This window comes from Bos grunniens, chromosome 22, assembly GCF_055505025.1.
Source record: "Bos grunniens cultivar Pamir isolate PY7600 chromosome 22, Bosgru_T2T1.0, whole genome shotgun sequence".
Lineage (NCBI taxonomy): Eukaryota > Metazoa > Chordata > Mammalia > Artiodactyla > Bovidae > Bos > Bos grunniens.
In genome coordinates, this window is record NC_141186.1 from 53,706,437 (window position 1) to 53,728,402 (window position 21,966).

Here is a 21,966-nt window from a genome sequence, read left to right on the forward strand (position 1 = left end):
TCTGAAATAGCATTTGTCCCCTTCCAGTGTGTTGTAGTTGCACCCACGGATGTCTGCTCTCCCTGCCCCATCACACTGGAAACTCCCAGATGGTGGGAACTTGGGCCTGCACCTGCCAAGCAGGGCCCCAGTGTCCTGTCACTGTACTGGGTGCAGAGAAAAGTAACAGCTGCCGCCCGTGTTCTGATGTGCTTGTGGGGGAGCCAGGACCACGTGACACATTCCACCCTGTTTGCCCCAGCCTGCTTCTTTACCAATACTAACTTTTCTTTGCTAGTCTCCACTCTCAGAGCACACTGCGTCTCTCTCTCTCTGTGGCAGTGGCTTACCTTGCCCATCCTTTTTATTTAGTGGTACACTGCCTATTTCTTACAATATCCCAGAGCTTCACATCAAAGGACGTAGATGAAAACCACCCTCTAAGCTTTCCGCTACCCCACAGACCTGATCCCAATCTGTGAGCCTGATTCACTCTGGAGTAGGGCGTTTGGAAAAGCTCCCTAGGTGATTCTGACATGCACCCCAGTTAAGAACATTTGGCTGCAACTCCTTGAAAATGGGAATTCCAGAGACTTCCACAGTCCCCTGAGCAAGACTTTGCACTCAGCAGGCATTCAACACATGCTTGTTGAATCTGCCTGCCAACGCAGGAGACACAGGTTTGATCCCTGGGTCAGGAAGATCTCATGTAGAAGGAAATGACAACTCACTCCAGTATTCTTGCCTGGGTAATCCCATGGACAGAGGAGCCTGGCAGGCTACAGTCCACAGGGTCGCAGAGTTGGACATGACATAGCAACTAAACAACAGTAGAGCCCTCACCTAGAGCTTAGAGGGTTTATACAGCATTTCCCCTGAAGTTCCTGCTCCAGTTTCAATGATCTCTTTGCCCCTGGGCAGCCAGTCTTGAAGGAGTTTGACCTGACCGGGGAAGAGTGAGGGTCTAGTTTTTAGAATGATGCCTGTAGCATCGGTTGGGGAGGGCTGGCTGGTGCAGTTGTTAAACAACAGAACTCCCATGGATTTGCTAATCGATTGGCGTGGCCATCACTCACCGTGGAAGACAGGAAGAGCGGAGGAAGGAGGCAGATAGCTATGGGGCAGAGCTAAGCCTATGAGCTTCTGGTCGGGCTCATCATCCCGCACTCCTTCAAGCTGATGTTGTTAAAACTGTATTCAAATTCTGTTCAGAGGGCGGACTGAGCCCAGGGAGCAGAAGGGCAGAGGACTCCATCACCCACCTACTTTGCTAAATCAGAGCTGGTTTTGAGCCCACTCTTCTTAGAAGGCAGGCTTGGGGATCTTGTGTCACCGCTGAGCACGGCCTTTGAGAACCTCACTCCATGGTCTCCTCAGCCCATCCCATTCCTTCATATCCCAAGATACTTCTCTGAGTCAACACATACAGCCATATCCCTGGGAGCACTTCATCAGTACGATCATGTTTGTCTCTGCATTTCTAGTGATGTTTTAGGCCCTCCAGTAGTCTAGGGTAATCTTTAATCCAGAGTCTTCTCCTAATCTAGCTCCTAGAGAATACAAGGGAAGAGGCACAGAGAGAGAGAAATGAATGGGAAGATGGAGGGGCACCCACCCTACCAGAAAGGGACCCTGGGTTGGACTGCTGAAGGAAGCAGCCTGCAAGCCGCAACCCAGCGACCACACTCCATGTTCGTTGGCCACACTCTTCATGGACGACAAGCTCCTCCTTTCCCCTCCCTCTACCACTATTGAACCTGAGCTGGGCCACTGTGGGCCTGTCCCTTCTTATCCAGTCAAAAAAGAGATGCTCTGGACTCAGGGCTGTAGACCTCCTGCCATTCCTGGAGCATTAAAAACCCACAACAGCGCCAAGGGAAGAAACTCCTCACAGCATTTCCACCTCCACCCTCTCTCGGACAAAATCAGCAAGAGAGAAACCATGCTGATCTCTAAATAGGAACATGCCTCCAAGCCCAGGGCAGCCCCGGACCTCAGATGACCCCAGGTGACCCCAGCCAGAGTGGAGGTTCCTTGAGGGCACGAACCCCATTGTGCATATCTAGAACCTCCCTCAGTGCCCAGCAGTGTTTATGGTTGGTTAAGTGGATAGGAGATCATCTTTTTAGCTTTTTTCCACTTTTGTTTCTTCTTCCTACGCTTGCTTACATTACATCTTCCACTCAACAACAGGCACCAGCCAATGGGCTCACCAGCCCAGACAGTGCCTGGTTTGTTGAACGCATGGCTTTCATTTGTGAAACCTGCCTGTGACAGGACAAATATGAATTACTCTTAAAAATCATCTCATAAAATATAGAAACCATCACTGTATCATGGATGCAAATAAAAGATTAGCATGTACTGACTTACCTTGGGCTGTTTATGTTCTCCTCATTTCTACCCAAGATGATTATTTAAGATTCTTTTATTATTTATTTACTTGTCTGTGCTGGATCTTAGTTGTAGCACTCAGGGTCTTTGATCTTCATTGCAGCAATCAGAATCATTAGTTACAGCACACAAACTCTTAGTGTGGTATGTGGGATCTAGTTCCCCTGCCAGAGATCAAACCTGGGCCCCCTGCATTGGGAGCATGGATTTATAGTCACTGATCACCAGGGAAATACCATTATTTAAGATTTTTAAAAGCTCTCTGTTTATGAGGGATCTGGGTTAGGTTCTTGGGTGAATGGAGTGATACAGAAGGAGGACTAGAGATAAAGCATGGAACAAGCTCTGTATGGGTCAGGATGGTAGGAAATTGGCTCCGCTCAGGCCTTAGGTGACATTGCCCAGGAGGCCAAATTTGTTTTGAATGCTCCTAGCCTCAGTTTTCTGTCCCTCCCTATCTCTCCCCTGGCCTAGCACTTGAGTTTTCCATCTTCAGTGTGTCTCAGGACCCACTGTGCGTGAACAGGGACCTAGCAGAGGTCAACCCTCCAATCAGAAGGAATGCTGGGAATTTCAGGCATCCTGAAAACTTGATAGGATATATTTGACAGATTTGGAGGGACGTTTGGTACGGGGAAGAAAGTTATCCTAAATCCTCACCAAGTTATTCTGAGCACAGACCCCTCTTCACCTTGGGGTCATCCCCAATCTTAGGTGTGGGGTTGTTGCAAACCGTCCCCCCTCCATGCAACCCCCTCCACAGAAGAGTGTGGCTGGAAGGACCAAAGGATGACAAAGGTGGCCTGGCTCCTTGACTTTATCATTTTCAGAAAATTAGCCTTGAGCATCAGAGAGAACACATGGGCAACAGATGGGCAGGTGGAACTGGACGGTTGCAGGGATTAGAAAAGAGGGTGGATAAATCCTGTGGGGTAGAAAAGTGTTTCAAAAGAAAATGGTGAGAACGGGCCAAGAGAAAGGGATGGTGCTGCCAGGGCCAAGGAATGGAGGACAGCCACAGACTGAAGTACTCCACGTACTATTGCTCTCCTCTCTTGTGCCCAGTCATTACTAATGAATGCATTTTGTTCTATTGAGTGTAGACTCAGAGTGCTTCACAACTTACCAACAGAAAATATACCATGAATAGAAATTGGGCAGAGAGCATGGAGAAGTTGGGGGAGGTAGTTCATTCATTAACAGTTTTTGAGCACTGCTTTTAAGCAGGTCCCTGTGTTAAGTACCAAAGGGGATGAAAAGACAGACCATTAGACCCAGCAATATATAATGCTTTTTATTTAGCCCAATAAATTTCTTAAAAGTTATCATTTCAACATGGAATCAATATAAAAATGTTTGTGAGCTATTTTACACTTTTTTGGAACTCAGGTGTATTTTGTACTTAACAGCACATGTACAGTTCAGCTCTAGTCACAATTCAAGTTCTTAAAAGCCACATACGGACAGCACTGCCTGCAGGATCCCAGGGATATGTTTATAGACCAGCATGCCCCCAGAGACTGCAAGAGTTAATTTAAGGCCGGCTGCCCCTTAGGACCTGTGTGAGTAGTAAACAGCAATTCTGCGGGGCATGCTGGGAGTTGTAGTTTGCGCTCGTCTGCCCATGGAGTCCAATGGGAGTTGTAGACAGCGGCCCTGTGGAGCACGCCGGGAGTTGTAGTCCGCGCCTGTCTGCGGAGGGGTCAGCGTATCATGGCCGCCTACGCTGAGCTCTCGTACTCTTCCGCTTGGCCGCAGAAAGTTTCGGTTCTGTCACGCCTTGGACCCACGAGCGAGTAAGTGCTGCGGAGGGCCGGCCAGACTCAGGGGGCACCTCTAGCTGCTGTCTCCGGAGCGGAGACCTTCCCTCCGGGCGCGACTTGTCACCTGTTGCCCTTAACGTCCCTTCCCATTCCCGAGTCTTCCACAGACCCTGTCGGAGCCCCGAACCCTTGCCCAGCGGGCTTAGGAAGCACCTCGGGCTGATGGATCTGACGGTAGAACCCAGACCTCCTCTGATCATCAATTAGAAAGACAGACACCCTCCGCCCCCTCCAAGCGCCAGTTCCAAGACTCCCCTCGGCCGTGGGGTCGCCAAGGAGGCCACCATGTGTGGTCCCTAAACGAGTCTTGGAGTCTGTAAGCACAGGACAGGTCCCGAGTTTCTGCTTGCCTCGTCTAAGAGGCCGCTGACCTTAAGAAGCGTACTTCCTGCCTCAGCTGGGCGGGGACAGCCCACCCCTTAACTTTGCAAGACTCCAGAACTTAGCTTTTGCCGGGGTCTCTCCTCCCGTCGGTCAGCGGACGGTTTATTGATCCTGTGCCATCCCAGGCCACGGCCTAGTCTGTTGACCCTCAGCGGCTTGTGTTCCGGTGCAGAGTTTCCAGATAATCCCTAGGTGATTGTTCCTGAAACACCTGTGGATTTATGAGTAGTGGGGTGGCTGCACCGGCCTCAGGCTAGAGTCCATGTTGTTAAGAACCTAGGTGGGAAGGCTGGGTTTTATTTTTGTGAGAAAAGCGTGTGTGGTTGGCACTTTGACCACGTGGCTCTCAGTGCATTTGTATCCTCCGATGCCCTTTGTCACTCTTCTCAGTTCCATCCGCTGTCCCGTCCGCAAAAAAAAAATGAGCGCTGCCTGCGCTGGCCACAGCCTCTCTGCTCCTGTACTTGTCTTACCACAGCAGTTTCCTTCCCAAACTGAGAAATGGGTCAGGGGCTCTTTGAGGGCAGAGGATCAGGCCTTAATCTGCTCGCTGCTCTCCTGCCACTTCAGCCTTATGGTCGCCTCTGCAACAAGCTTAACTATGCCATCTGCCTAATGCGGGCTGCTGGGTATTGTAGGGGGTTGAGGGAAGAGCAGTCACGCTGAGGTTTTCTGCTTTCAGTGGCTCCTGCCCTCTGAAGTGGGCCCATACTGAGTAAGTTCCACTTGACCCTCCCTCCCATGAGAGTTGTGCTCACAAGTTGTTGAATGTCCTCTACCAGTGATGAGCTACTACTGTTGTTACCCTGGAAATCAGAGGTAATTGTCTCAGTGATGGGACGTGGTCTTCTTTGATTGAAAGAATCTGAAAAGGCTTTAGGACAAATATTTTCTGCTTCTGTTAAAAGTGTTCTTTGTGTGGTGCTTCATTTAGTTTTTATTTTCTCTTCAGTCACTTTATTAGGAAAATAAACATACAGAATCATTGAAAAAATTGTGCCGTGAATGTCCACTCACCTGTGTGATTCTACAATTAATAGTTTGCTCCGATTATTGTTGTGTTGCTTTAGAGTCCGTCCTCCAGTTGCTCTTCGGATGGTCTTTGCTCCTTTGCCGGCGGTTTGGGGATACCAGATGGGTTCAGGAGCCACACTTTTAAGCTGGTCCTTTGGGGATGAGATGGACCCCGCAGATGTGTGTTATGAGAGGAACCACCCAAAACAGTACAAGATCAGAGCAGCTGGTGATTTTGTCCTGTGTTGATCCCTGAGGCTGTGGGCTGCTACCGCTAGAACATGCAGTAGGCACTCAAGAAATGGCAGGCCCCCTGTTCCCTTTAGGGGAGAGGCTTGGATAATGGGTAACCTGTGTTTTCAGGTGATTCCAAGGGCAACTTTGGTGACTCAAAACCCGAGTGTCTTTAATCCTGAGGCGGCGGCAGCATACTGTCCAGCTGTGGTGCTGTGGTAAAAATCACTGATGGAACTCAGGCTGGAGCCACACTCACTAGAGCAGGCCCAGGCAGCAGAGCAGGTAGGATTCATTAACCAGAAGCCTCCTGTGAGCACAGATGGAGTTTGGCCTTGTCAGCATCTGCTCATCTACTGATCCTGCTCATCTGCTGAATGTTACTGTGTTGCTCAAAAGATAAACAGTATTTCCCATTTGTGATCTTAATGCCAGGTTTCTGTTTTTGTTTGTTTTTAAAGCTCTTGGTTTAATAGCATCTGTTTGAATAACTAAATAAATCAGTAGGGTGAGTTTTGAACTGTTTCCATGGTTTTGTGTTTATCCTGCTGTTTTTAGAGGTGTCACGATACTCTCTCCTTAAGAGCTTCAGCCTCCACGCACATGGGCTCCCTGACTTTCAGAAAATCAAGATAACAGAGCCGTGCTGCATTGGGTAGAAGGTGGTTTTCCCCTCTTCCTCACTTTGGAGTCAGTTCTCCTGTTGGTTTTAGTGGCTCCCAGTGGTCCTTCCTGTTGACACATGTCTCTGTGGCATTTGAAAGAACCCAGGTGCCTGTTTCTAGTTGGGCCAGATCCTCTACAGGGATGAGGATGTGTGTGTCAGTGTGTTTCCAAAGACAGACTTAAGCAGAATCTGTGGCCGTGTGGCTGGTTCCAGGGCCCAAAGGCAGGTACTGGAGTACTACAGCCTTGGCCTGGGGCAGAAAGCCAGGTTAGGGGAACCCTTGGAATCCAAAGGAAAAACTGAAGGGAAAAAGCATTCCAAGCAAGACATTGGTCTGCAGAGGGATAGGCCAAGAGGAGAATCCGTGTGAGAGGGGCAGGGTGGGCTGGGAGCTAAATCAGAGGCGGTGGCTTCATGCAGAACTGGAAGGAACTGTAGCCCCACGTGCCTTTTCCAGGGCATCTGCAGCCTGGGTCAAGAGCAGGGCTTAGAAGCCTCGACCAAAGGTAGCCACTGAGAATGTCTGTTCTTCTCCTTGCCCATCTTCTCTGTGGAGGAAGGTAAAGGGTAACACCTCTCTACACTGCACATGAAAACACACCCACACACACACATACACACACACACACGTAGGAAGAGGTCAGAAAACTTCCCGAAGACAGAAAAGCTAACATTGCCTCAAAATAGTTTGAACCGAATGTACCATGGGTTTCCCACAGTCATGGCATGATCTTTACTGCATGATTTGGTGCACAATAGGGAAAGGATATTTCACAAGGTGAACCTGATCCTGCCTTCCTAATAGGGTTCTGGATGTTTCCTCTGGGATTTCCAGTGGCCAGACATTGGCCCTGCACCCCCAAATATGGATGTATGGCTCCTTCCTGAGCAACTGCCCACCTTCCTAAAAAAGACTGCTTTCTCCAAGCCCAGAAGCAGCACCTCACACCCCCAAGTCCCCCTTGACCCTGTTCTCCTGGGTCAGCCAACTGGAATTGGGGCCAGTTTTGTTCCAGGAGGAGTGACCAAGAAATCTGAAATTGTTGGTGGGAGGGAGGGGGCCAAGAAAGGGTGCAAGAAGTGATGGCCAAGGCTCAAGTCTTCATTTCCTTTAAGAAAGAAGAGATGACTATGAGGAATGAGTGTTTAGGCTAGATGACCCAGGCCCGCAGTTAGTCAGTGCTTTAACTGTAGGTCTTCAGACATAATTGAGTCACCTAATGAGGCTTTGTTCACGTGCGTTGAAGCATCAGCCTCTGAACTGACCTCTGACAGGCTCTCCAGCACTCTCCTAGGCACTGTCTTGAAGCTCTGGAGAGGTCAACTTGCCTGCCCACTGACTGCTTCAGCGCTGACTGACCCCAGGACCTCCAGGCCTTCACAGCCACAGGTACCAGCCAAATGCCCCCCTTCCCATAGGTGGCAACTGGATAGATGCTGTTGGGTGTGCTGAAGCCAGTCAAGGCAATGACTCTTCAGAAAGAGTTTTCTGCTTTTGACTGGTCCGAACTGTCCTTGTTCACATTCTTTCCTGGTCAGGGTGGAACTGACAACTGGTATGCTCCACCTTGTCCAGGAGTCGGGGAGGAGCCCGCCATATGGTGCCCTGTCTGGGTCACGTCTTAGCTATTGTGTTGGGAGCAAGCAGAACAAATCTGGCAGGCCGGGCGAGGTTGTCTCCTGTGCCCACACCTTCTTCCTTTCTTATCCGTCTTTCCCAACATGGCTACTCAGATGCTGTTGTCTACTGAAAAAATATATATACACAACGTGAGAGTTACGAGTTAAGTTTTACCTGGGGCAAAATAAGAAGTTTAGCCTGGGAGACAGCGTCTCAGGTAGCTGAGGAACTGCTCCACAGAGGTAGCGGCTAAGGTCAGTACTGTACATGATTTTAGTGGAAGGGGGTGCATGCAGTTGAGCACGCATCTTGGCAAAGGCTCGCAGCCAGTCGTGAACGACCTAGTCTTTTCTAGATATGAGAAGATGTAAGATTTGGGCTCGTAAAATCTCCTCCTGAAAATGTCTGTTGATACCTATCTGCAGGCCTGCTCTGCTGGTTTCCCAGAGTACAGAGTGCCTCATTCCTGATCTCCATCCTGAACTCCAGTCAGAGTGTGTTGAAGGTCAGTGACTGCGGTGGCTAGAGTGACTTAATCCTTGTAGAGGCAGATGGCAAGTGCCCATTTCCAGTTGGCATGGTGTTGTTCCTGCCAGAGTTAGCTTCTGGGCCACATTAGGAGTATTAGTCATTTGTACCATAGCGTGAAGAAGTTTATATGAGTCAGCGTCTTTGTATCTTAATTTGAGGTTGAACTGCTGTCTCTGTTGTTTAAGGCATTAGGGCAACTGGGCAGGTGTGGGAGGAATTTGGAAATCGAGGAAGGTCCTTCACCTCTAAAATAATTCCTCGGTTGTGACTTGGAAGCCAGCCAGTAGTCCCAGGTAATAAATAAGAATTTTTAAAAATGTGTTTAGTCCCTTTTTGTCTTTATCAGAAGATTGGATGCTTTCAGACATTCTGGATAAGCTTAAACATAATTTTGTGTTGTTGGCAAGAGACTCCACTGTTCCCTCAAATTTTATAAAATAAATTTCTTTGGTATTTGAAAGAGCTTGCCAGAAACTAGTGAAGGAGGTGTTTACAATGTCATCCACAAGGACACTGGGTTCCTGGAGGTGATTTGCACTGTGGGGGCCTTGCAAGGTGCTGGAGCCCCGGAGCCCATGGTGTGGACCGAGCAATCTCTGAGTGTCTCCCGAGTTAGGAGAGCAGTTTGCAGTGGGTTGTAGAGGTCAGGACCATGCTGGTTCATGCCAGAAGTCTGGGATCCCCATGATATAGTAGGAAACACATATTTGGTCTCTGTCCCTGGTTCCTGGCACAGAACTTCTAATACTCTTGGAATTTCCTGAGTAATAGGAGTGTCCTTTGTTATTCAAAACAAAACCCTTTCAACCACACAGGCAGTTTATGCTAGTAAGGTTGACTCTTCCTGGGCCCCTATAGGTGGTGTCTTGGTAAGGGCTGCTTGCTAGAGGACTTTCAGCCCCATCCTTAGACCCCCCTTCAGAAGGGCTGAAGTTAATCACCAGTAGCCAGTGATTTCATCAGTCATACATTAAGTAATGAAATGCTCAAAATTTTCCAAGCGAGGCTTCAACAGTATGTGAACCGAGAACTTCCAGATGTTCAAGCTAGATTTAGAAAAGGCAGAGGAACCAGAGAGCAAATTGCTAACATCCGTTGGATCATAGAAAAAGCAAGAGAGTTCCAGAAAAACATCTACTTCTGCTTTATTGACTACTCCAAAGCCTTTGACTGTGTGGATCACAACAAAGTGTGGAAAATTCTTCAAGAGATGAGAATACTAGACCAGCTTACCTGCCTCCTGAGAAATCTGTATGCAGTTCAGGAAGCAACAGTTAGAACTGGACATGGAACAACAGACTGGTTTCAAATCAGGAAAGGAGTATGTCAAGGCTGTATATTGTCACCCTGCTTATTTAACTTCTATGCAGAGTACATCATGTGAAATGCCAGGCTGGATGAAGCACAAGCTGGAATTGAGATTGCTGGGAGAAATACCAATAACCTCAGGTATGTAGATGACACCACTCTTATGGCAGAAAGTGAAGAGGAACTGAAGAGCCTCTTGATAAAAGTGAAAGGGGAAAGTGAAAAAGCTGGCTTAAAACCCAGCATTCAAAAAACAAAGACCATGGCATCTGGTCCCAGCACTTCATGGCAAATAGATGGGGAAACAGTGACTTTATTTTCCGGGCTCCAAAATCACTGCAGATGGTGACCGCAGCCATGAAATTAGAAGATGCTTGCTCCTTGGAAGAAAAGTTATGACCAACCTAGACAGCATATTAAAAAGCAGAGACATTACTTTGCTGACAAAGGTCCATCTAGTCATGGAATAGATCCATGGTTTTTCCAGTAGTCATGTATGGATGTGAGAGTTGGACTGTAAAGAAAGCTGAGCGCTGAAGAACTGATGCTTTTGAACCGTGGTGTTGGAGAAGACTCCTGAGAGTCCCTTGATCTGCAAGCAGATCAAACCAGTCAATCCTAAAGGAAATCCATGGTAAATATTCATTGGGAGGACTGATGCTGAAGCTGAAGCTGAAGCTGAAGCTTCAATACTTTGGCCGCCTGATGTGAAGAACTGACTCAATGGAAAAGACATTCATGCTGGGAAAGATTAAAGGTGGGAGGAGAAGGGGACAATAGAGGGTGGTCCGAAGTACAGGTAGTGACAGGTACTGGGGCTTGTGACTGGTGTCTGAAGCCCGGGCAGTCTTGTGGACTGAACCCTTAACCTGTGGGGTCTGCACTGACTCCAGAGTTAGAATTAGAGTTAGTTATAACTGAGTTAGAATTGAATTGAAGGACTTCCCTGGTGGTCCAGTGATTAGGACTCCGAGCTTTCAGTGCTGAAGGCCTGCGTTTGATCCCTGGTCAGGGAACTAAGATCCCATAAGCCATGTGGCATGGACAAAAAGAAAACCAGTTGAATTAAATTGCAGGACACCCAGTGGTGATAACTAGATATTGGTATGGGGGAAAAGCCACACATTTGGTGTCAAAAGTGTTAGGCATAAAAACAGCTCATCCCTAAGCCAAAGGGCAAGCTCGTCTAGAGATACGAGGAAATAGAGTGGAGGGGGACTGCCCCCATTCTGTCTTTTGAAGTTCAGTAAAAACCTCAGGATCAGGAAACGGGAGGCCAGAATACTGAGAGTCATTCTTTCAAATCCATGAAACTAGCATTCCTATGGAGACCATTTGCTTCCTGAAACCCTGGGAGGTGGTGACCCACAGCCATGTGGGGAAGCCTGCTGTGACCTATAGACCCAGGGCTTTTACCTTGGTGGTGATGCAGGCTCTTGTAATCAGTGCTTGGGCACAGCTCACCCCATGACCTGGGAGCTTGGCCTTGGCAGAGGGGGGCAGCGCCAGGATTCAGGCAGAGAAGGCCTCCTGGGCTCGGGCTGACACTTGCAGCTTCACCAAAGCACCAGGAGGTCCAGAAGGAGCATGTTTCTGTCTGTTCAGGCTTATGCTGCCAAGATGCCAGTTTGGTTTACAGATACTGTTACCCTTGTGCCAAGCTCCAAAGAGGGCTGGTTTCTAGGAAATCGAGGTTGGTTGTATGGTTCGTGTGGTATTCCAGCCAGAGCCTGGATGAGGTGACTCAGAGTATGTGGTTGTCAGGACTTCCTTTCCAGGTTCCTCCCTCCCCCTCCTGTTTGGGTCTCCCCTAGCTCTCAGTATGCACACAGACCCAGTGGACTCTCCAGGTCATCATCTTTCAAGGTCATTTTCCCCCGAAGCTACAGGGCTCTCTGTTGACCATAATCAAATAAGAGGCATGCAGGTACAGACGTGGCCTCGACACCTGTCACGCCCTTTCTTCCTCGGGTCTCTTCGATGACCTCCTGTTCATTTTTTAGGCCTTGCCCAACCCAGTCGCCATCACAGAGTGTCCACCACACTTTCCCTTCCCCAAGTGGAATGAACATTCCCTTCCTCGGGTCCCACTGCATCTTGTTAAATTCATCCCAGTGCTGCTATTTCTTTTGTTGAGATAAAATGCACAGTAAGTGAGGTTCGACACATACGTTTGTCAAATGTACACAGTCACGTAGCCACCACCATAATCAAGACAGAACAGAATTGGTCCCCAGATTTCTGCATGTTCTCCTGTAGTTCTCCTGTAGTCAGACCCTCCCTTTCCCGTCAGTCCTCGGCAGCCGTAGATCTGATTTCTCCCCAGAGCTTCCCCTTTGTAAGAATAGCACGCACGTGGAATTGTAAGGTAGATGGCTTTCCAGTCTGGCTTCTTTCACTTGGCAAACATCATGTGTTGTGTGTATCCTTGGATCATTCCTTCCCCTGAGTGTTCATAACTTTTCGATCATATCTCTGCGTGGACCTCTTGTGCCTTATCTGCATATCTGAACGCTTTCCTGTCTGTCTTGTCGGCACACAGCCAAGCTCCTCCAGGGCTGGACGGTGCCTGTGTGCCCTGAAACCCCAGACTGAACTTGGCAGGGTGGTGCTGGGCAGCTGCGCGTTGACAGTGGTGGTCTTTGACCGGCTCTTCCTTGTGGGAGGAGCCAAGTGTCTCAGGCAGCAGGGCCGCTGCGCAAGTCTGACCCATCCTGGGCTGCTGCTCTCTAGGGCCCTGGCTGGTCCCGGCTTGGGCTTTGTGTTCAGCAGGGACCCAGAGAACCGCCCAGGGAAGGGCAGGCTGGCTTCCGATAAACCAGCCTGCCCTCACTTTGATGGTGGGGTGCCAGCACGTTTACTGGGGACTTTGGCAGAGTCTGTGGATCCCGTGGCCCTCCGGGGCTCTGTGTCTGAAATTCCTGGGGATGTGGTGCTGGCGTGTGCCTGTCTAGTTCCTCTAGGCAGGAGAAGCCCTCTTTGGGCCTTGTTTTCCCTGAGTCACAGCCACGCCGGCTTGTGAGTTAAAAATAGGCCTCGGGACATCTGCGCCATGACAGCCCCTCCCTGGGCCCCAGGCTGACCTGCAATGCTTTTGTAAATATTTGGGAACTTGCAGTTCTCAACCGTTTTTCCTCCTGCCTAGTCTCCTGGGCCAGCTCATGTTTGAAGCACTCAGGCTGGCGGCACACGTGAGAGGCCCTGGAGCTCGGAGCCGCTCCCAGAAGCCAGTGGAAGTGGTAGTGTTCGCTGTAGCGACAGTGGCTGCGTTGTAGAGCTAAAGGGGTTGAGTCCAGACTGACCAGGGTTCCCCTCCCTGCTGGCCCGGGCCATAGACGAGTTACACAGCTTCTCTGCACCCAGGTTCTCCCTTGCACGTTGTCTGCCCCTCCCCCGGCCCCAGGGTACTGCCAAGGGTTAAAATGACTGAGTGTGTAGAGCACCTCGCAGGCCCAGTGCACAGGTGGCTACTCTGGCCACCTCTCATCTTGCCAGCTGATTTTGCCAGCAAACATTACGCCTTTGCATCAGCCATCTAAGGCAAGGATTAGAGGTTCTGAAAGGAGGATTCAGTGGCGTCCACACCTCCTTCCGATGCTGCTCGGATCTCCTCCTCTGTTTTGGTCTCCTGCCACCGCTGTGTCCTTACATCACTTCAGCAGCTGCCCAAGTGGCACTGGTAACTCGGGACTCACCAGCCGTGAGAGGACTGTAACCACGCTTAAAATAGACACGTCCCTTGGCTGTGCAGGCCCCCGGTAGCCCCTGGTGTCTACCCTCCCCGGCTGAGCCGGACGCTGGGCGGCTGGAGGCCACAGACCTCCCCAAGAGGCAAGCCAGGCTCTCCTTGGTCCAGAAGCCCTGAGGGTATGTGTCCTCAGCCTCTCCCTCCATGGCTGCTGCTGGCCAGAGGTTACCAACCATTCCTCCAAAAGCAGCCTGGGAGGGCGTGGGGCCGGGCACAGAAGAGACAGAGCTGGAATGGCCGCACCTTAGGCCTAGCTGCAGTGAGTGGGGGGCTGGACTAGTTCTGGCCTCGGTGTAGCGGGGTGAGGGGAGCCGCTGGGAGGTTTTTAAAGGTGGAAAGTGAGGCAGGCCTGCCTAAGAGGGCAGCCTGGGAGGGGAGCTCGGAAAGAATAGATGGCTCTATTTAGTTGATCTTGTTTCTTCTGAAGCCCCAGACCAGGTCATTGTGCCTGAATGTAAGTGTCTCAGAGAATGTAAGTGTTTCAGAGCAAGGCTCTCGCAGAAGGGTTCAGCCCTTCCCGTTCAGAGGAGACGCCCAGACGGGGTGACGTTGCTCCCGGAGCAGCGTCCCTCTCCTGCTGACTTTAAGTCTGTCTGTGACCCCTTCCTCCACGGCCTCCTCCCTGTGCAGGTGCCACCATGGAGTCTGACCGCTGCTGAGCAGCCCCGGGCAGGAAGCGCGCAGCCAGGAAAGGTGGCCCCAGACGGTCACGGTCACCATGGCGTCCACCAGCGCGGAGAGCCAGCTGCAGAGAATCATCCGCGATTTACAAGGTACGGCTTAGCGCTGAGGGAGCTGTGGTTGTGCTTTGCCGGGGCCAGCTGAGTTTCAGCCCTGTGATCTCTGTTTACACTGACGGTAATCGGAGCCCTTGGCATACATCACTGAAATATTTGGGGCTCAGATGTCCACCCCGTGTGAGGCTGGAGGAACTTGCCTGGCCCTCGTCTCAGACACTGTACAGGCAATGTGTAGACAGAATCAGATACCCGTTTTTGTGTCTGACTATAGTGTGTGTGTGTACACACACCGCTGGGCAATGCTGGAGCTGGCTCCTCTGTGAAGGAGTACTCACCCGCCCTCGGAGTAGGGAGACGACACACCTGCCTTTGTCGCTTTGCTCTTCCACCTGATCCCGGGTGAACTCACTCCAGTTGGGCCTTCTGCCTCCCAGCCTTTCCTGAGCTCGGTGTTGCCCAGCGAGAGAGACCGGCTCGTGGGCCTCGGCTGCACAGAGGGAGAGCAGGCAGGGGTGCCTGCGAGGAGAGCAGGCTTGGAGGAGTGGGCTGTATTCTCTACTGACTGCGGAGTCCAGGGCCCAAGGCCACCTCTTGGTGCCGTCCCGAGGGTCAGAGTTCTAGCAAGTTTTCCATCCCTCATGGATCACCAGGGTAGATCTTGTGAGCCTCTCTGGAGCACCAGCGGATGTGCTGTGCCCCCTTCTTCCACGTCACGGGGGCCCTGGTGACACTCCTAATAAACTCAAGGCCCAGGTTCCTTACTGCTCAGACCTGTGATAACCAACTGCAGTCGCTCCAGGCCAGTGGAGGCCGCAGGAGTATTCATTGTGAGGTCAAAACTGGATGAGATAAAAATCACTTTCTCAGGCTTCTCTCCTATTTATGTAGAGCTTTGGGCCTCTACTAGCTGATGATTACGTGGCATTTCACTGTGCCAGGCACGAGTCTCCTAGATAATAACTCACTGGGTCCTCACGTTTGGTCCTGTGAGGCAGGAACCATTTCATTCCCATTTTGCAGATGTAGAAACAGACCCAGAGAGGCTAAGTGACTTGCCTAAGGTCACCCATCCCGTCAGATAGAGCCTAGGTTTGCACACACAGCTGGTGCCATGGGCTGCGCTCTTAACCACATCAGTGTACATCCAGCTGCAGTGTGAGATGCCTCTTTCCTTTTTAAATCTACACACACACATGCGCACACACATATGCGCGCACACACAGAAGGTACAGTGACAGTCCCTGCAAATCCGAGTTGGTCCTGGTCTTCAGAGCCTTCTCCACAGAGTGGACCGTCTTCTCTGTGTTTCAGTCTCGGTTCTCAAGGATGGACTCTGGGAGCTGGGTCCTGATTAGAGGGAAGAGAGAGGAAGGGAGGAGCCCGTGGCAGAGCTCTTGAGCCTGGGAAGAGGACAGGCAGCTGCTTTTGTTCAGTTGCCCTTCTGCACCCCACGAGCTGTCCTTGTCTGTCATCCCCCACGTCCCAGGTCATCTCAGTGTCCAGTACGCAGTGCTAAGAGCACCTCAGTGGGAAGTTTCAAAAGGCATCACACTTTGTCAAGACCCTTTCCTTTCATCTGTTGGTAACGGGCAGAGTTTAGAGCAGGAAATTTCATATTCCATATCCAAGGCTTCTTTCTGCATTTCAGGAGTTCCCACGTCAGGTTGTGAGCTTTGCCCTGCCTGAGGGTGGAGGAGGAAGGCTCTGTGTCCTTCCTGGTCCCTGGCCCCTGGCCCTTGGAGCCCCCACGGCAAATGCTTCTCATTGGGCACACTGGACATTGGTCACGTGTTGTGAGACTCAGTCCCAAAGAACCTGTCTTTGCTGTTGGCTCCCTTTGCCTGAGGGGTCAGAGTTGGTTAACTTTTAACAGCTCAGGCCCAGCTTCAGTCCTTGGCACATCTGCTTTCTAACGGCTCCTTTTCTTTCAAGAATTGTCAGTGAAGGCAGTTTTGTCTTGCATATCTCAAACCATCTCAGCTGGGGATGTTTTTCTCAGGGTCTAAACCAGACCCAACTTCTGACAGTCCCTCTGTTCCACAGAAGGGCTGTGAGTGTCAGAGGGATTTCTCCTCTTTTTCTGCATTAGTAAGTAAATTGTCTTAGAAGTTAAGAGAGGACCTCTGGGGTCAGCACCAGGATTCTCTTGAGAGAACCAGGGTTCTTGTGCCAGCTCTGCCATTTGCCACCCTTAATCTTTGGCCAAGTGCTCTGACCTCTCTGTGAGCTCCTTGTCTGTGAAGTGGGGATGAAAATGCCCACCTTTGTCAATTCTACTTTGTACCATTTTTTTTTTTTCCCACATTTTAACAGCTATGAAATTGGGCTCATCTTAAAATCAATTGCATCTTCAGTTCAGTTCAGTTCAGTCACTCAGTCATGTCCAGCTCTTTGCGACCCCATGAATTGTAGCACGCCAGGCCTCCCTGTCCATCACCAACTCCCGGAGTTCACTCAGACTCAGGTCCATCGAGTCGGTGATGCCATCCAGCCATCTTATCCTCTGTCGTCCCCTTTTCCTCCTGCCCCCAATTCCTCCCAGCATCAGAGTCTTTTCCAATGAGTCAACTCTTCACATGAGATGGCCAAAGTATTGGAGTTTCAGCTTTAGCATCATTCCTTCCAAAGAAATCCCAGGGCTGATCTCCTTCAGAATGGACTGGTTGGATCTCCTTGCAGTCCAAGGGACTCTCAAGAGTCTTCTCCAACACCACAGTTCAAAAGCATCAATTCTTCGGTGCTCAGCTTTCTTCACAGTCCAACTCTCACATCCATACATGACCACAGGAAAAACCATAGCCTTGACTAGATGGACCTTTGTTGGCAAAGTAATGTCTCTGCTTTTGAATATACTATCTAGGTTGGTCATAACTTTTCTTCCAAGGAGCAAGTGTCTTTTAATTTCACGGCTGCAGTCACCATCTGCAGTGATTTTGGAGCCCAAAAAAATAAAGTCTGACACTGTTTCCACTGTTTCCCCATTATTTCCCATGAAGTGATGGGACCAGATGCCATGATCTTTGTTTTCTGAATGTTGAGCTTTAAGCCAACTTTTTCACTCTCCTCTTTCACTTTCATCAAGAGGATCTTAGATTTGTTGAAATAAAGCAATTCCTGCCTCGCAGCACTCTGTTGAATAAGGAAGACACACAGAGGTCTGGCCCCTAAGCGGCACTCAGTTGGCAGAAGCAAATGGTGGTGTTGCTCTTGCCATTGTCGTCATGACCACTGTTTGCACGTTCTGGGTCCTCAGGAAGCCTGGATCTACCTGTACTGAGCAGTGGGGTTATGGTGAAGAACAAGAAACATGGTGGGGTAGAGGATAAAGCCCTCAGGAAGTCTGTGTTAGGGACTGCTGTAGGATTCGTCCATGCAGCGGACGTTTTGTCCAAATACTGCTTGCAAATTATGAGGCCTTCTTGGTGGGCTTACAGGGCCAACCGAGAAAGGTGCCGAGTCGGCGGGCTCTCAGGACAGCCTCGTGCCTTCTGACTCGGAGTTCCAGCCCACGGATGTTTACGCAGCACCCACGTGTGCACAGTGCTTTGCCATCGTGGACCACTTACTCCCGCTTCCCCGGGTCATCCTGCTGCTCTCTCTGAGGGCAGACTCCATCTGGTTACATGTTCCTGTTTGTTGTCTTAAAGATGCTGTGACAGAACTAAGCAGAGAATCTAAGGAAGCAGGGGAACCCATCACAGATGACAGCACCAACTTGCATAAGTTTTCTTATAAACTTGAGTACCTCCTCCAAGTAAGTGACTCCTGCCGTGTGTTGCTTTCTGCTCTGTTGTCTCTTGTCTCCCTCTTGGCTGCCTCATCAATACACAGGACGCAGCTCCAAAAGCTTAGTGGAGCTGTTGAGCCCTCCTGGTTAGACTGAAGGTCAGAGCTATCCCCAGCCTCCAAGTGTGATCCTCTGGGGAATCAGATTGTTGCCCCTCAGGATGGTGTTGGGAACTGAGAGCATTCTTCAGAGATTTTGGCTTCCCTGGTAGCTCAGCTGGTAAGGAATCCACCTGCAATGCAGGAAATACCGGTTCAATTCCTGAGTCAGGGAGATCCCCTGCAGAAGGGGACAGTTACCCACTCCAGTATTCTTGCCTGGAGAAGTCCATGGACAGAGGAGCCTGGCAGGCTGCAGTCCATGGAGTCACAAAGAGTCGGACACGACTGAGCGACTGTCGCTTCACTTCAGAGATGTACGTCCTCTTAATGCAGGTCACAAGGTCTCTGTATAGCAGAGATCTTCACTTTGGGGCAATCCCATACCCCTTTGGCATCCCAGTGAAAGCTATGGAATCTCTCCCCAAACATAGTTATACATACCTGGTCACATCTTTTCCAGGAGGCTGTGGGCCCTCTGAAGACTATCCAGAAGTCCCCATTTTAGAGCCTTGCTCCTCAAAGTGTGGTCATAGACCAGAAACATCTGCATTACCTGGGAGCAAGGCAGAAGTGCCCTCTCGGTTCCCACCTTGACCTGCTGAATCAGGACCTCTGAGGTCAGCCCAGGAAGCTTTCTTGTAACACATCCACTGTATAACCGAGCTTTTATCTGCTCGGTTCAAGAAGCACAGATCTACAGAACCTGCAGATGTGGAAAAATATAGGCAACTACAATAGGTAGGAAGGAAATGGACCAATACAATAACAAAACTTATCTCAGGGTGATGGTATTAGGCATTATAATTTTTTCTTTTCTATTTTAGTTTATTTTATCCAGACCTCCTAACAATGTATGCACATGTTTTATAACCAGAAAAAATGCCATAGAATGCTAGGTTATGGGACGATACCTCTATCATTTGAACACCGTGAGTCTGCACTGTCACCTCCCACCAGAGCGTATGGCGTGAGAGCCCACTGGAGGAGGTGTCGCGGTGTCTCGAAGTCTCACCTGTCATGCGCCTTTTCAACTGGTTCTATTGTTTTACACTGTGGAAGTATTAATGGGCTTTTTTTTCCCCTGAATTCACCCATTTTGGTTTGGGTTTTGAAATGACTCATGGCTGACATTTATTTGGACTTATTCTATGTATATTAAAACAGTACTGAAACTTGAGTTGCATAACTGGGGTAAGATGTCACTAACGCATTTCCCTATGTCGAGGCACTGTTAATAACTCTTCATGTTGCCCTGGAACTTTTCTCTTGCATTTCTTTTCCGTGTGTTAATAGCATCTTTGGAGTCTTCCACCCAGCTCTGTGCACAGAGGTCACTTTAGGGGCCTGTTATTCCTGAATCTCCCTGGTCATATGACCTTAAGCTAGTTGCTTAACCTCTCCTAGGCTGTTTCCTCACCTATAAACTGGGGACTAAAACACCCTCATTCATCAGTAAGTAAAAATAATGCCAATAAAGAGCCTCACTCAGTGCCAGGCAACTAAGCAGCTGTTGTCATTACCCATCATTAAATGGTGGGATAAACAGCAGTGTGTTTGAACGTCCTCTCTCTCCTTTCTCTGCCCAGTTCGATCAGAAAGAGAAGGCCACCCTCCTGGGCAACAAGAAGGACTACTGGGATTACTTCTGTGCCTGCCTGGCCAAGGTGAAGGGTGCAAACGATGGGATCCGATTCGTCAAGTCCATCTCGGAGGTGAGTGAAACAACCACTGATCTCACCTCTTCCCCTCTCCGGCTTAAGCCTCTCTCACAGAAGCCTGCCAGTGAGCGTTTACCACGCCCAAGAGTGGCTGAGTCCCGACTGTGTGTGAGACCCCAGCCCACACGTCACCTCACAGGGTGGGCTGTTCACATTGCAGTCTGCTCGTGGTACCCCCGAAGAGATGGACAGCACAGGACACCTTCACCTTTTTTTTTGAAGAATTGGTTTCTTAAAGAAAATCTTTACAGTTTGCTAGGCTACTTTCTCTATGCCCAGAAAACTTAGATTTGAGATGAAGACAGTGTAGTGGGATCTTGAGAGACATTTCTTAAAATGCCAGCAATAAGCAGCTTCCCATATTAAGTTCTAAGCCCCCCAAGAGCAGAATGCCATTGCTTTGCTGTTTTACAAAACTCTGGATCAACAACAACACACATTCTCTGTCTCATCAGTCTAGTCCATTTGTTAGTGAATGACTTTGCACATTAGGGAATCCACCTAGATTTGAGACAGGAGGTTTATACATTTCATCTTTCTTTTCTGTATCTCATCAGTAAGTCTAAGGTCCCTTTAAAACCAGAGCACATGCTCCTTGGCTGGCCTCCCACAAAGGCCACAGGGTCATGTGCTCTGGGAAGGACTCCCCAGCTGTGACTCCTGGAGCCGGGTAGGTTTCCTCTTACAGAGAATGACAGCGTTAGACATGCGGACCCTGAGGGCTGGGCGTCTTCCACCAGCTGTACCTTCTGACAGCTGAGAAAATGAGGGAAGATCCTGGCTCAGAGGAATTGGTTTAATGTCCAGATGTACAGACAAGTCTTGTGAGGTCGTGCCTGGTGGGACACTCGGGTACATGATTAAGTGTTGTATTGCTTCTCTATGTAGTGCAGTGAGTTTTGATTAGATGCTAACAAAAGTTAAGGAATTGAATGATGAAAGTGGACCCGTGATCTCAAAAAGTTCTTAAAAAAAGGCTATGCAGTGTCTTCATTTGCTATACAAAGGAACTATTGTTGTTCCCTTCCCCAAAGGATGTTTAAAAAGACCTTTTAACATAACTCCTTTCACACATATAATGGATTCAGTTAATAGGCCTGACTTAAAATGTAGCCTCAAGTGTTTGCCTTTAAAAAATTAAATGTTCTAAGTGCTGTTACTCTGGCCATTTTATTAATTAGGACAGGCCCTTTCCTTGGGAGCTTATAGACACAAGCTGTTATGTGGGGGTTTTTTTTTTAGATTCAGCGGGACCTGGGTGTGGATGTGTGTGCGTGTGATCGATACGCTTCACTTCACGATGCCTTGCTCAGCTGTATTCAGCTGCCTGGGTCCCTGGTTGTCACGGCTAAGCACTTTGTTCTCACCTCACTCATAAGTGGAAAGCATCTAGATGTGGGGATGTCACTCTCCCCGAGCTCTGTCGGGACCACTCCCTGTGGACATGCCGTGGTGGATTTTACAAAACCAGTGGGTCAGGCTGCCGCTACCACCTTCATTTCCAAACCCTCTGGCTGTACCCCGAACCCACAAAACTCACATGGAGAAATGTCCTACAGACTGACAGAAATGTCGTATGAGGTTTCACACCTTCTTATTTTTTAAAATTACCTCATATTGTGGTATCATTTCCTCAAGTCAGCGATGAGAAGGCATGGAGCCCTGAGCTTAAAGGTGGTGGAAACGGAGATGTTTACAGCATCGTGAGCATGCTGGTGCTGGAGGCCATACCTCCTGTTTCCTGTCAGCCCAGCGCCGTGGTTAGCTTCTTAATAGGATGGAGGGTGTTGTCATTGTTCAGTCACTAAGTCCTGTCTGACTCTTTGCGATCTCACGGGCTGCAGCACGCAGGCTTCCCTGTTCTTCACCATCTCCTGGAGCTTGCTCAAACTCATGTCCATTGAGTCAGTGATGCCA

At 49.6% G+C, this 21,966-nt stretch overlaps 1 protein-coding gene across 10 annotated transcripts in view; it reads left to right on the forward strand.

The window, feature by feature from the left end:
* The first annotated feature begins 4,063 nt into the window (after positions 1–4,063).
* Positions 4,064–21,966, forward strand: part of FYCO1 (FYVE and coiled-coil domain autophagy adaptor 1) — a 79,019-nt gene continuing 61,116 nt past the window's right edge. For 2 of the 10 annotated variants that reach the window (XM_086368409.1, XM_086368418.1), the window contains exons 1-4: positions 4,064–4,169; positions 14,334–14,476; positions 18,091–18,197; positions 19,918–20,043. In XM_086368409.1, the coding sequence (XP_086224535.1) occupies positions 14,422–14,476; positions 18,091–18,197; positions 19,918–20,043 (288 nt within the window). In that variant the 5' untranslated portion in view covers positions 4,064–4,169; positions 14,334–14,421. Of the gene's footprint in view, positions 4,170–7,770; positions 7,886–8,229; positions 8,371–8,541; positions 8,622–13,678; positions 13,823–14,333; positions 14,477–18,090; positions 18,198–18,791; positions 19,070–19,917; positions 20,044–21,966 lie in introns of those variants that run through there. The other 8 variants (XM_086368410.1, XM_086368411.1, XM_086368412.1 and 5 more) reach the window with 8 other exon arrangements.